Genomic DNA, 16,289 nt, shown 5'->3' with positions numbered 1-16,289 from the left:
TGAAACTGGCTGTAGGTGCAAGGCATTCCTTATGCTATATTTTATTTGATATTTTTACTTTATCTGTTATTATTAAATGCTATTTTTTATGTATGTATTTATGTTTATGTTTAATTGTTATTTTGTTTTTTTTCTTTTTTGTGTTATATTTTTTGACCATTGTGGCGCTTTAGGAATTCCTGTTATGCCACAATGGTCTGTTTAAAATAAATAAATAAATAAATACATACAGATCAGTGGCGTGCGGTGACTTTTCAACCAGAGGATGCTGTCCAAAACACGATAAGTTTATTTTTTTTAATTTTATTTTATTCTTCCAAACATTGTCATATTTATATTTATTAAAATATCTTTGGTATGCTTTCGATTTTGAATGAATATTCAATATTGGTGTGGGTTTTGGGTGCTTAACAATAATCTCTTTTTCATTTTATGGTAGAGAAGCAAATGCTATTTTTAGTACATTTTTAATTAAACAATTGCAATTATTATTAACAACGGCGATAAATCCACTTGCATTGTTACCTTGGCTAATTATATTTAGGGCCATTATAAATAATAATTTAGGACGTAATAAATCACAATAAAATAATAAAAGTAAATAGCTTAGGACGTAACGTGTGAAATATCAATCAACGAATCAAGCAAATAAATATCAATCAAAGAAAAAGCGAATCATTTACATACATACGCAAAAGTAGATTTTGCTTCCAGAGCAAGTGTCGCGCGAGCGAGACGACTGTTAAGTCGTATCACTCATGCGCATACACAAGAGTGACAGCTCAATTGTGCGCATGCGCAAAAGATTTGTAGAGAACTTCAAGAGTTTTGTAAAAACTTTGAAGAGATATTTATTTGTAAAAAACATTTATTTTGCGCAAATTATTTGTATAATATCTACTCTTTCGGAAGAGTAACCAAAATGAGCCCCTAAAAACCTAGCATCTAGAAAATCTGACAATATAGTTATCTGATCTTTTAAAAATTAAATTAAATTCATTTCTCAGTACAGTGTCCTGCTTCAACAGTTCATCCAGCATAAATACAGTATTATATACACTAAACAAATTTCATCTAGGTTACACAGATTCCACAAATTATTTAGTCGGCAGCAACGCTTTGACTAATTTTGTGAGTAAATCAAGTGTATCCTTACCAAATTCGATCTCTATCTTTAGATCTATGCAACACTTTCTTATACAGTTTTTAATCTAATCAAATCGTTCTAATATTAGTTCAATCGTTCCAAAGCTATTCCAACGAGTTTTTGAGTCCAGCAATAATACAAATTCTTTCCAAAATCTTTCTTGACGTACTTTTGTAGATTCTCCCTTTTAGTAGCAGAATGACTAGTGATTCTGATTTCTCGATGATTTTCATTTCTCGAGAAATAAGAATTCTCAACATTACTGCTGAAATTTCTCGAGATTCTCAATAAATTTTGATAAATGAAAAAAATTATATAACACAGTAACGTATCGTTTATTCAACATTATTGGATTCAAGAATACAAATATATGTTTTCGCATTATTGGAATGTAATTTTTGCATTAATTTTGTATTGCATTCTGCCGATTCTCACGCCTTATTTCTTCTTATCGGAGAGGCTTCTATAATCACCAAAGCAAAGATGACACCGCCAGCCGGGTAGAGTAATAAAAATAAATAGTAATAGAATAAAAGTCAGGTCAAAAATGTCGTTATTTCATTCAGAGGATAATTGAGGGATTGACGCGTTTGCAATGTCTAAAGATTGACGCGTTTCAATATCCAGGTCAAAATGAGATAAAGATCAATTCAGAAAGTAGTCAAAATATGATAAGAAAAGAACATGAGATTTGGCCCGTTCGAAAGTTAAAAATTTGTAAACAATTTTTCATCATAACCCGACCTCTTATTTAAGAAGTATGCACATTAGGTATAAACCATGGATATATAATACATAGATGCGCCCTTACGGACATTTTTGGTCGGAGATGTTGTCGCCATTAACTGAGGGATGCGGGGGGTGTAACTAGCGGGGAAGTGGTGAAAGGATGCAGCGGTCGGCAGTGGTCTGCAACCAATTTTTGTACAGTTTATGTATATGTACATGCATTGAAGTTTTATTTTATTTATAACTTTATTTTATTGGACATTCCGCGTGACAGTAAACTAAACTAGGGGTTCCAAAAAACCACCCGATATTTGGTATATTTTAACTGATTCAGTTAAAATATACCAAAAACTTCATTATTTCCACAATCTTCTCTGTCTCCATTTTCAGCCTTCGTCTTCAACTGAGTATTCAGTCATGTTTTTACATACCTCCTTTGCATTTCACATGGCTTTCGTGTTAGTGGTCATTTTTTATATCTCTTATCTCTTATCCGATCGTTTTCATACTTTGCCATATTGCTCATTTTGGTCATCAATATACGTTAATGTATCGTCTGCCTTTACGTTGGAGATAAAATATCGTATACAACGCGTTTTAAAAACGGGGCACGTAGACCTTCTTGACGTTTAACAAGCGTTCGTCCCGTGTCTTCGAACTTTTTCACCTTGATATGGCCATATCAGATTTTAATTGTTTAAACGCCTATAATTCACTCTATATTTTATAAAACTTGCTCTATAGGTTCTCGTTATCTATAATTTATAAATATTTATAGTTTTAACTCTCATATGTATATATAAATTTCAAATTTGGCGTGTAGCTTCTTGTAAGGTAATACACGATATATGTATATTGATTTTTGGCCAAATATGTCAGATCTGACATTTCACGACTAAAAGTACATATATCTCTTCACTGGGTTTTATCTGCGAGATAAGTATTCAATAATGTTGTATCTAATTGTTAATATGATTTACAATAAGCTTACATACATTTAGTTTCTTACAATAAGCTTATTACGAATGAACTTAACAAAACCTGTTCATTGCAAATATCATCATAAAATACCATACTTCAAAAACATTATTTAATTATTTTAATACCTATACTATTTTATTTACCGAAATTACCGGGAATTCCAAAATGATTCACCGGAAATTCGGTAATAGAATTTGGACATATTTACCGGTAAATAGGTTTACCGAAAACCGGCAATGCATGCCCTAGTTGCAACCATATTTCAATATTGGGCGGCATTTTTAAAGTGCGGCACATGTATATAATTATATTTTTTTATTTTGCATACATACATACGGTAATTACATTTTTAGACTACATTAAATACACTTACAGACAACTTAATAAACATTAGAAAAAATTTAGTAATGTTTATATGATCGAATTAAATTATTCCACGCCAACAGACACTACGTCTTCCGTTTTATTTTCCTCTTCTTCTTTTGTGATTTCTGGTATTTTCTTTTTAAATATCATTTGTTGCAGATTTCGAGAAGGTAATTCAACAAGTAAATATAATACAGGTGATATGCAGTAGATCAACAAAAAGTTTCCCAAGATTAACATACACTGCAAACATACATATGTACATACATATATAAAATCACATATTTTGTTTTACCGTGATCGCAAATTGTTGATCAACTAATAAAAATTTAAATATCTACTATTTTTTCAACTTTATAATAGTGCATAAAACGTGTCATGGATTTGCAGATGTTTCAATTAAATATTTACAATTTAAATATGAATGAATACAAAAATATGTACTTACGAAATTGTAAAATGCAATATGATATGGCTGATAAAAAAATCCACTGGAATACCTTTGCACCATGTAATGTATTACATAAACGCAATACGAAAATTTACTAAACAATTGGAAACCGTCCCATTCCAAAAATCCTCTCGAAATATCTGTTGTAAATTACAAACAATGTGCATATATTAATATTTTATTTTTTGCTAATATTGTATAAGGACTATATGCTTACTGTAGCATTTGTGAATAGCTCCTAGAATAAAAGTCATTGCAAAGAAAGCAAATACGGGTCTGTGGAGAGATACGTATACGCCAGAGATTATAGGGTCATAAACGTAGTCGTCATTGAGGAAAAGGCCTCCACTAAATAAGACACAAATCATCATTGGCCATGACAAGTAAAACAATATGCGAAACCACTGCAAATACAAACAAAATTTAATACATTCAATCGTGATAGTCATGATTTTTTTATTTATCAGGTTCCATTACAATGCGGCACCTATGGCCAAAGTTGTATATACATATTTATTTATATATTTATTAGTATTAAATAGCAAATTGCTAATGAACTATTTCACAATTTCACAATTAACAATTTTAAACTTAAACTAACAACTATAATATAACATAGTTAACAAAATTTGACAAAACTATAATTAGTAATACTAAAATAATATAATATAACGCCTTGTCCATACAAACGTATTACACGTCTCCCTTCCTCAATTATGGTACTAGAGAAATTATCTTTTAATATTCTATGGATATCTACCATAGGCATGTTTCTATGTTTTTATTTTTTTGAATAGTTATTTTTTATAGGAGCTAGCTAGGAGCCACCAAACATATATAAAATCGCTTCGTTTTTACACCCACGAAAAGAGTCAGTGTGCTAATTTAACGGTTGATTTAAAAAAAAATAAAAAAACACAAACATAGAAAATATCTTTCTCATACCGATGATGAAACTTTTTTTTAAATTGGTCTAGTTTCTAGTTGAGCAAACTGGAGAATACGAAACCTCGATTTTGTCGATTTAACATAGGTTTTATCTGGTCGAGGCGCAACTGTCGCATTCACTAAATATAATATATTGATATATATTGTCGCATTCACTCAATATATATATATATATATATATATATATATATATATATATATATATATATATATATATATATATATATATATATATATATATATATATATATATCTAAGAAAGGAACGGCAACTAAATTAAGGTTTCGGGTATCCAGTATGATTATTAAAATATTTGGGAAATAGATTCTTATCTAGCTTATATACAAATTTTATAGTGCTTAAGCTAAGACTATTTCTAATATCCGACCATTTCAATTCATCTAACATACTATTGACATTCTTACGTTTCCTCACATTAAAAATTGCACGCATTACCCTATTCTGCACTTTCTGCAGTTTATCAATACACAATCCAATAAATAGATCGAGCAATGTAGCGCAATATACAGTATGAGGCCTTGAAATACAATTATATATTAATATTTTACTTTTTATACTTAATATAAATTTCTTAACCTACAAAATACACCAACTTTTTTTGCCATTTTTTTAATAATATAATTTGCATGCACCTTATAAACTATAGAGGGTAGGTGGCCAAATTGGTGAGGAACCGTTTCAACAATTAAATCAGATAAGTTGGCAAACTCTGATAGAAACTTGACCTGGAGCTAGGTCAGGCCAACAACACCGCCAGGCCAGGGCTCGAATCTGTGATCCTTCGGTTGTAAGCACTATACGCTAATCATTGAGGTATGTTGCCGGCCGGAGCAAAAAACGCGAATTTTGGATTTTCATCAATGAATGGAAAGCTTTCTTGGTATCAAGGAAACGTTAAATAATTTTAAAAAATCATTGATTATTAACAATGTCTTGTACCTTTGAAACCTACAACCAATCAAAACTTGTTCCTCCAACTGACAAAATTTTTAAAAATGTAGGTTTTTTCATTCCTTTTTTATTAGCCTCTTCTTAGCTCGCTTTCGATTTTTTTCTTTTGACAAAATTTGGGTCCTTTTCCTCATTTTTCCGATCATTTTCAAACTTTGCCATTTCACTCGGTTTGGTCATCATATGTGGAAATTGGATGCAGTAAGCCATCCAATATCGAAAAAATGCAAAGATGTCAAAACCAGTTTTTGAGGATTATCACCGATGCATATCGCTTCGTCACAAATGAAGAGATCCACAAGGACCTTAAAATCAAAAAAGTAAAAGAAGTCATCCGAGAATGCGCCGGAAGGCACGAGTTGAGACTGCACCGTCACCCTAACATAGAAGCGTTGCAGCTATTGGACACAACTCACCAGCAGAGGCGTTTAAAGCGAAATAAGCCTCACGAATTGGTGTTCTGAATGTGAGAGATTCAGAAACCCAATTCACAATTTTGGGGACGGAGTGATGATTCCGTAGTGCCCGTACATGATCTGAAGAGCAACGATATCGCTGGTGATGATTTATCGGGAATCGATAAGATGGCAACAAAAAAAAAAAAAAAATCCATTATCATTCTCGACGACGTCTATTTGCCGTATTTATCCTCGTTGCCGCATTTGTCCACACTGTCCTGATAATTTTTTTCCCTTTTCGCCAGCCTCTCGTCATGTCAGATTTTAATTGATTAACCGCCTATAAGTTTTTCTTTTTTCACTCTATATTTTTATATTAAAGTTTTTATTATGATTTTTTAAATATTCTTTGGGTTTGGATTAATGAGAATTCAAAGTCGCTGTTTCGCTAGAGAGTCCTCATATAAAACGCACCGCAATGGATGTTTGTATGGGGGAAACGCTATTTTCAGAAAATCGTCATTTTTATCATTTGTTTACATAATTATTTGAAAATAAAATTCGTTGCGCTTCCTTAGATGAAATTAAAAATTAAATGAACCTTTAATCTGAATACAAATAAATTAAAAAAACATTATGAATTTTATGAAATACAAAGAGGCCAGAATGACCTGTTTTGACGTAAAACATGACATGTGCGTTAAAATTTTTATTTTGGCATCATTATATTTCAGAAAGTTTGTAATTTTTTTGTATTCAAATTAAAACGATATACCCAGGTAGCTCTTAACGATCAGCTTAATCGCTTGACTGCCTTTTTGAGAATATTTTATCGAATAAAAACTATTTTTTTGAATAGAATGTGTGCATTGACAAAAAAACTATGCTTCGTCACTTCGCAAAATATCAATATACAAAAAAATATTATTTAAACAAGCATTGTTACTAGCTTAAAAGATTAAGTTAAATGCGTGGAATTTAAACAATTAAACAATTAAAATCTGTGGAAACGAGTGGTATGCGGATAACAAATGTGTAAGGCTACAGGCTAGTGGCTAGTAAGGGTAAGCTTTGGTAAGCTTAAAATTTTGGATTATTAAACGTGTTTATTACGATCGTATTTCACCATCAACTTAGCGGGCCCAATTGAAATCTCTATCGGCGGCCAAAATTCGCAACATGGCAAATTTTCAAAGCGGTCGGAAGAATTTAGGAAGTTTGTCATATCGATTGGCGAAGAGAAACTAATAAAAACCTTGTAAAATATACATATATGCAGTGGCGGACTGGGATTGAAATTAGTGCATGCCAGGAGTCAAAGGGGGTCCCCCAGGGTTAAAAAAATTTAAAAATAGTTAAAAAGTTATTTCATTTTACTGAGGGCCCATATTTTCTAACAGATAGTCCCACATGCCATCGGGCATGTTCGCTTGTATGGCCAGTCCGCCACTGCATATATGTATATATATATATACATATGTTTTTTCTCGTATCATCTGACCGATTATATTGTATTGCAAGCGAAAGAATAATCAATTATAATAATCAATTAACATAATCAATTAATATAATCAATTAATATAATCAATTATAATTATAATCATCAATTATAATGAATGAAAATATAATAATCAATTACAATTAATAATTATAATAATTAATTAATAATTGTAAAAATTAATTAATAATTGAAATAATTAATAATTAATTGTATTAATTATTCACTAATTGTAATAATTAATTAATAATTATATTAATTAATTATTAAATTAAGTTATTAATAAAATAATTATAATAGATAATTAATCATAATAATAATAAATTTATAATTATAATAATTAATTAAAAGTTATAATAATTAATTATAATTCATAATCAATTAACATATATTAATCATCTCAAAAATGCTCGAGCAATAATTGAATGGTTTCTTTTAATGCCTCTGTGTATCCTAATTTAAGCGGGCTTAGTACCGGGATGACACGATACGAGTAGCTTGGACAAGTAACTTGGCCATCCAAAACGTTCCGAAACGGATGGAACCTGTTGCCAATTTAATGTCCAAATTACTCTTCCAAGCTACTCGCATCGTGTCAACCCGATATATGTAAGATAAATGTTTGGAAAATATACGCTGTTTAAATACCTTTATTTTTGCCAATGATGTGTCATTTTTTTCCAAATAGTATTGCAAGCAACCGCCTATTAACCCAATTGTATAGCCAAAGATATTTGCAGACATTGTAGTATATATATTTACGAAAGTTGGATTGTGCTTGAAATGGTTCAACGTGCGACTGCAATTGCAAATTATTGTAATGAAAAATGATGTAATTTTTGTTATACTGGAGGTGTGAATTTAAAAAATTGAAATATTTTTATAATAAATTGATATTTAATTCGGCGCGCGACATTTCAGCGCGTCATTTCGGCGTGCAACATTTCAGCGCAACGGCATTTCGACGCGAAAAAATTAAAACCAAACAAAAATAAAAAAATTTGAATGTAACATATCGCGCAAAAGGTGATAGCTCTACAAAATATACTTTCAAAATTTTTACAATGAATCAAGGGGCCGAATATAAAACTGATTTTTCATATTTAATATTTATTAGCAGAGCTGTAATAATGGATATAACAAATTTTGTAAACTTACTCAGTATCTGGCGGAATTATTGGATAATAGTTATACATATATGTTTGCAGGCCGGGAACAATAATTCCTACAGTAATTAAAAGTCCGAAAAGATATTTGGATATTGAAGGAAATTTCCATACGATCATCATAACTAATGTTCCACAGCAAAACAGTTGCATGTCAGCTGCTAAATACCTGAAAATTTTTACGACAATTTAGAATCAGTGATTTCAACAATATTTATCACGGTACATCCAGATGACGATAAAATATGTAATGCGATCGGGGTCTCATTATGCCGTGGTATATTTTTTTTTATATTTAGTCAATTGACAGTGCAAGCCTGTTTGCTGTATTCATGAAATCGGCAAACGATTTGACCGTTTTGCATATACCATATCATACATATATGTAATAGCGCTATCCTGTGTGTCTGTCTGCGATAACGCTCGCCGTGGTATAATAGTCGTTTTGATTTGATATATGTACGTCACAGTTAAAACACTGCCAGCAAAATGTACGAATATAATATAATAACGAATAAAGAAATAACCTGTATATATACTGTTTGCTACCAAATGTTTGCTCTAGAAAAATAGTCTCACAAGCATCTATTGAAAATAAATTTAAATAATTAATTAATTTTTCAATTGGTGTTATATATTGTTTATATGTAGGTAAGTAGGTAGTTATTACTTATAATACAACCTGAAATTTAAAAAAAAAACCCAAATCACCCGTTGAAATTTCAACTGGTGTAATGCTAGTTACATTTGATTTTGATTTTTAAATGCTTTTTATTATTACAAAATTATGTTCACAACACATCTTATATATTTTAATAGCTACTGATCTACTGATCATTTTCTATTTTACAATTTAATTTAATTTGGTCAGTAATCATAGTATTATATTATTCTAATGTTAATGTACAGCATAATAGAAAAAAGAGCTGAAAAACTAGTTACATTATATTGGCGTTGTACCCGATGAAATCTCATCGCATGTGTGTTGGCATATTAAGTTGGCATAAAAAAAAATTAAAAGAAATGTGTCAGTCCTGTGTTCGATTCGCAAGCGACCGAATTCGTTTCAAATACCTTTTAAATATATTTAATTGTTTAATATGAAAAAACGGTAAAAACTATCTACCTAGATATACTAGAAACTACATATATACAATAGAAAAATTAATTTTCAATAGATGGCGCTAAATGCTCAAATTTGCCTAGAGGGAACATTGGTAGCAAACAGTATATATCCAAGTTTTTCTTTTGTAATTATATTCGTACATTTTGTTGGCAGTGGTTTAGCTGTGACATAATATGTATGTCAAATCGAAACGACTATTATAGTACACACACACACAAACACAGACAGAATAGTGATATTATATATATGATGAAGCAAGCAATTTCACGAATCATACAGTGAATAAAAAAATAAAAATGAAAAAATATGTACATTACCAAGATACATCATAGCAAACTATTGAATAATCTACATAATTATTTAGGTAGATTAAATGTGTCCACCATAATATACGACACATTTCAGCTTCAGCGACTATATTGTCTCGCCATAAAGGACCAGATCCCATGTAATCATAAATAGTACACAAAAATCCGAGAACCACTGCATACACTGGAGTCAATCTGTAGAACATAATATGTATATGTAGTACATACATATTTATATGACTAATTTTTTAAACTAAATTTTTTTCGCAATGTTTCGAATGCAATTGTTTTTTTTTTTTAAATATACGTAGAAATAAAAATAATAAAAAATAATTACCGTAACCATCGTTCTAGTACCAATCTAAAATATGCCCAAATACTTTTTATTTGATTATTTTCAACTCGAGTGAGAAAATTGTAGGCCATCAAAAAACTCGATATACAAAAATAGAATTGAATGAACAAAGACAGGTTAGTCAAAAATTGCGATCCTTGAATTTGATATGCCTGAAAATTTATTTTATTTATTTATTTAGCATACTTTGTGTTTCATTTATACATATTTTATCAATTTATACATATTAGTAAATTAAACGAGAAAAAACTAAAATATAATACATTCAAAATGACGTTATAAAAATAAAAATAAGAGGAAAAAAAATCAAAGTAACCAAGAAACAGCAATAAGATATTGGGAAAGAAGAATTACAGAAATCCTTTGAGTTTAAAAAATACGTCAAGTTTATTCTTAGAAATGTTAAGGTTATCAGAAATTACACTATCATTGGGAAGACCATTCCAAATTGAAACCACTCTGTTTGAAAAGAAGGAATCTCTGATCAATTTATTAGATTTTTCTTTTTGGAGTCTAAGCGAGTGACCTCTGAGGTGAGTGTTTTCGTTGAATGTAATAAAATTGGACATATGACATTTATAATGATTATTTAGTGTTTTAAAAACTCTTATTCTTCTCGTCGGATGCGGTGCATCCGCTCTAAAATCGCCAGACAAATTGAACGAAAGATAAACGGACGGCTGCTTTAAATGCAATTCTCGTCTTCTCGAATGATAGATTGCACATCAGATGACGGGAAACCTTTCGATGTGCACAGATGCAATTATCAAAATTGAGTTGGATCTTTCTGGCGAGTTTAATAAGGCAAGATTCGGAACTTATCGAAAGGTTACTCGTCATCTGATGTGCAATCTATCATTCGAGTAAACGAGAATTACGTTTAAAGCTGCCGTTCTGTTAATCTGTCGTTCGTTTGTCTGTCGATTTTAGAGCGGATGCACCAAACCCCTTCTCGTCTCCAGTGTAGTGAGATTAATTCTTTTCAATCTTTCGTTATAAGAAGTGAATTAAGTTCAGAAGGAATGAATGAATGAATGTATATGTATATGTATATACACAACATTTTTAAAATTGACGTTAATTCATATTTTTTTCATATATAATAGAATAATTCTTACCGAATCAATTCCAATAGTGTTATCGACATACGTTGTACTAAATGCAATAGGCGAATGATAAAGCACAAGGCAATTAATGAAGATAAAGCGGAGTCCATCTATTGCCTTGAAATATTTTTTTCTGCTTGATATGCTTTCGAAGGTCATATTTTTTTCCCAATTAGATAAAATGGAAAATGAAACAAGGAATCTGTTTTCTGAAACAATTTCAGTTTCTCTAGTTATATATTTATATGATGTTTTTGGTTTAAGAATATCCACTTATAGTTCAATTTAGTGATTTTATGACAAACTTACAAAAGACAATTTCACACAAGCGAATTTCACACAAGACAATTTTACACAAAACAATTTCACACAAGACATGATTTTTTATATAAATAAACACCAAACAATTTTTAAATAACGTGCACTTTTACTTTATTTATAAAGTTATTTTCTCAATAAAATTTTCTCGTGTGAAATTTTCTTGTGAGGCATTCATTGCCTGTCTTTATCTTAAAAAATCAATGTGTTCAAATATATTTAATTTAATATTCATATTTAATTGTTCAGTATGAAAAAAATGGTTAAAACTACCTACGTACATATAAAAAATATAAAACACCAATAGAAAAATTGACTATTTTGCCTAGAAGAAAAATTGGTAGCAAGCAGTATATATAGAAGTTTTTTGTTGATCTGTTATTATGATCGTATTATATTCGTACGTTTTGTTGGCAGTGTTTTAACTGTGACGTACATATGTTGAATCGAACTCGGAACACAAACTCCCAGAATAGCGATATTATGTATGGGTTTGGTGCATCCGCTCTAAAATCGCCAGATTAACAGAACGGCAGCTTTAAACGTAATTCTCGTTTTCTCGAATGATAGATTGCACATCAGATGACGAGTAACCTTTCGATGTGTACAGATGCAATTATTAAAATTGAGTTGGATCTTTCTGGGGAGTTTAATAAGGCAAGATTCGGAACGTATCGAATCTTGCCTTATTAAACTCGCCTGAAAGATCCAACTCAATTTTAATAATTACATCTTTGTACATCGAAAGGTTACCCGTCATCTGATGTGCAATCTATCATTCGAGAAGATGAGAATTGCATTTAAAGCAGCCGTCCGTTAATCTGTCGCTCAATTTGTCTGGCGATTTTAGAGCGGATGCACCGAATCCCATCTCTTAATAATTTGAAGAAATGACACACAAGAAGCATATCCCTCCGATGAGATAGGGAACTATAGCCAACAGATCCCTGTACAAAAGCACTAGAAAACAGTTGCGGGTAGTATCCAAACTCCCTCATATATAGATAGCGGAGGAACTTCCTTTGAACTCTTTCAATTTTTAGAGAGTGAGTTAAATCACTGGGACACCATATAATGGCACCAGATTCCAAGATGCTTCGGACCAATGTGTTATAAAGAAGAGGCAAAACTCTTAAATTATAGAAATTGTGAGCATTGCGCAAAACGAAACCAAGCATCTTTGAAGCTTTATTGCACATATTGGAAATATGGATACCAAGCTTCCATCTGCTCTCAAATGTAATGCCAAGGTCCTTTTTGGATAATGGTCTACACAGTGGAGTTCCACCAAGATCATACTGATATAAGGTGGGGTTAGAAGAGCGAGAAAAAGACAGAATATGGCATTTACTAATGCTAAAAGGTAAATGATTATTAGTCGCCCAGCTCCATAAAGAGTTCAAATTACTCTGAAGGACCTCACAGTCAGAAACACTGATATGATATGGTAAAACTAAAAAATATCTTACCTGTTTTAACTTCACGCTTTTTACACCACACGTGATAAACAGTTCCAATACCGCTCATGATCAATATACCCAAAATTATTGCGATGTAAACCCAATCAGTGGCGTTCAATGCTCTTGTGTAAACTTCATTATCACAGTATCGAAGAGAAGCTTTTCCTTCCAATTGATACTTTTCTTCGAGTTCTTCTGCGATGCATTCCGAGAGAATAATCTCTATCATTTGCTTAAGATCTGTAATATTCATAGCATATAGCGTACTATAATCAGGTATTTTACATCTATCAGTCACACAAATTCCTTTATGAAGTATATCGTGTCTGTAGTGCTTCATTGTATCTGAACTTATGTTCTAAAAATAAATAATAAAAAAATTAAAACACATATAGGTGGATTAAAGCTGACTAAAGCAGGCCAGTTTAGAAAAGAAACAGCTCTCGTATTCGCTTTAACATATTTAAATATGTTAAGACCCACAAGAATAGTTAGGGCGAAATTACACAGGGAAGAACGTCACGTCGTGGGCTTGGCATCCCGCTGTGGGGGTTCTTCTACATTTCTTCAAATATGGAATACACCGTTATCGATCACTGTAAAGAAGCAAGGATAAATACAAGGATACAATTTTACTGAAAACACTCCAAGGTGTGATTTTGGGACGTTTTATGCTGGGCGTGCCATGAATATGTACAGGGCATGCCACATTTATTGGCATCTTTTAAAAGTATCTAAAAAAAAACATGTGCCACGTTCCTTGCTGTGTATTTTCGCCCGTATGTGGCAAGTGATAGTAATCAGAACATGTTCCAATACAAAACACTTACTTTTATTTGATACCAGAGGTCATTGGGTGTTTTCACCTGCAAGTAGACGTCAATAACACAATATATTCCACCTGGTTTTGAAAAACACTCCTCATAAGGATCCAGTGTAAAAATTTTTGGCATTTTCCTGTATTCCAATTCTGTAAATTGTTCAGAAGTTTTATTTAATTTTACCGTTTTTCTAGTGTATTTTTAATTTGTGTCAAAAACACTATCATTTAATATACAAGGGTATAAAATTTAAAGTATTAAAATAGAAGAATTAATTTCAGAATTTTACCATCGATTTTTAATGAATAGCATATTTGGAACGAGCTGGTGAAAATTAGAATCGCGATTATATTCATTGAATATTCAAATATCGGGAGATGCATTTTCTATGCTTTGCACATCTGAGATTCATAATAAGACTGAGGATAATCTAATGATATTCAATTGAACTTTTAATTTTTCTTAAAAAAATAAATACACAACTTAACTTAAAAAAAATAAAGACGTAAGCTTATTAATTATGTATGCGAGTTATAAATTTCAACGAATATTTCAATTTTTTTTGATAATTCTGAGGTACTGAATATTCATACATAAACATATTTATATGCAAGCACGCACATAGGGGGGTGGATATACGTATGTAAATTCATAATTATGTGTGTTTTTATAATAATTTTATAATAAGTTTGTTTTCCATGATACCTTTAACGTAACCTTTCTTCAAATAAATAAATAAGCATAAAATATTCACGATATTGATAATCTCAGTTTTTTTTTGTACATGGATTACAATGGCAACTTTGGAATATTGTAAGAATGTATTCATTATGAAATTATAATATTATTAAACGTTTACGAAAACAGTTTTTAAAAATACAACATCGTATAGAATTAATATTAAAAAAAACGATATATGTAGGTCAATTACTAATATATAGTAAATATAAGGTAGCGTTCCATTTAAATTTGGTTATTTAAGATTGTATGTATCTCTAAAAGAAGTTAATACCTCGCACATTTTAAATGAATTAATTTATTAATTTTTACAATGGGTACTAATTAATTGAACTTTAATTTTAACCATATTAAATTTCATAAAAAATAATGCACACTCATAACTAATATATCATACGAAAAACAAATTATTCAACTTTAATTAAATGTATTCAGCCGCACCCCTCCCTCTAGATTTGAATGGGACTATCCACGTTTTTTCATGATTATTATAATATTGTAATATTGTAAATTATATAATAATAATAACTTAATATAATTTAAAAAAAACCAAACGATAAATATAAAACTGATTAAAAATAAATAGTTAATATTTCGATGCGGTGCAAACGATCGACAAACGCCAGACAGACTGAACCACAGATCAACGACACGTATACCTTATGCGTGCGCACTGCTCGCACTTACACTAAGCGAAATCTACCCGAAGTCCCGACATACACCTACCCTGTATACGTTCTGTGCTTCTGATACTTTAGTTCCGAATTTTGCCTTATAAAACTCGCCAGAAAGATCCAACTCAATTATAATAATTACCATTTTAATAATTGCATCTGTGCACATCGAAAGGTTACTCGTCGTCTGATGTGCAATCTATCATTCGTGAAGTCGAGAATTGCGTTTAAAGTAGCCATCCAGTTAATCTGTGGTTCAGTCTGTCTGGCGCTTGGCGATCGTTTACACCAAACCCTTAAAATTCATATACACTCATTTTTTTAATACAACACACCCGCCCCCTCCCCATAAAGTCATCCTTTACTGGTTAATAATTTTGCCCCCCCCCCCTGGGAAAAGCTAAAATGAGTGCTTCCCTGGACACGAGGGATGCACTCATCATTTTGATTGCTGTTCCGACTTTATATATCAATGTGTGGCAAACAGTCTTATTAACCAATGTGTCTATTGGCACTACTGATGGGTTGGACCGCTAGTCAGTCGCGGCCGAGAATCGGCGTGGGGCGAGCGTTCGAAGACGTTCTCTGTGTTTCGAACGTTTCGCGGACTCATATTCCACGTGTATAATTTTACACAGCAATAAACTTCATCTAAACCATTATCGAAGTCTTTTCCATGATGGTCACATCGAACCGGACACTAAGCCAGTAACCTAAGCCACAAAAC

General features: G+C 31.3%; 1 protein-coding gene across 1 annotated transcript; it reads right to left on the bottom strand.

The window, feature by feature from the left end:
* Positions 1-2,881: 2,881 nt before the first annotated feature.
* Positions 2,882-14,979, bottom strand: LOC143913103 (uncharacterized). The gene is made up of 11 exons (XM_077432709.1): positions 14,935-14,979; positions 14,856-14,871; positions 14,160-14,299; positions 13,339-13,687; positions 13,086-13,225; positions 10,428-10,597; positions 10,100-10,285; positions 8,649-8,825; positions 3,892-4,022; positions 3,672-3,814; positions 2,882-2,917 (listed from the first exon to the last, which is right to left on the bottom strand). Exons 1-11 carry the CDS (start codon positions 14,977-14,979, stop codon positions 2,882-2,884), a joined length of 1,533 nt encoding a protein of 510 aa, XP_077288835.1.
* Between the last annotated feature and the right edge of the window lie 1,310 nt (positions 14,980-16,289).

This window comes from Arctopsyche grandis, chromosome 1 (assembly GCF_051622035.1).
Source record: "Arctopsyche grandis isolate Sample6627 chromosome 1, ASM5162203v2, whole genome shotgun sequence".
NCBI classification, from domain to species: Eukaryota; Metazoa; Arthropoda; class Insecta; order Trichoptera; family Hydropsychidae; genus Arctopsyche; species Arctopsyche grandis.
Note: the sequence above shows the minus strand (reverse complement) of the source record. Positions and strands in the feature narration are given on the sequence as shown.

Excerpts from the sequence above, each read along its gene's own strand:
- LOC143913103 (XM_077432709.1), bottom strand. The coding sequence starts at position 14,979 with ATGAATACATTCTTACAATATTCCAAAGTTGCCATTGTAATCCAT. Across the intron at positions 13,688-14,159 it reads ACCTCTGGTATCAAATAAAA|AACATAAGTTCAGATACAAT; the intron begins GTAAGTGTTTTG and ends ATTTATTTTTAG. Across the intron at positions 4,023-8,648 it reads ATAATTCCGCCAGATACTGA|TGGAGGCCTTTTCCTCAATG; the intron begins GTAAGTTTACAA and ends TGTCTTATTTAG.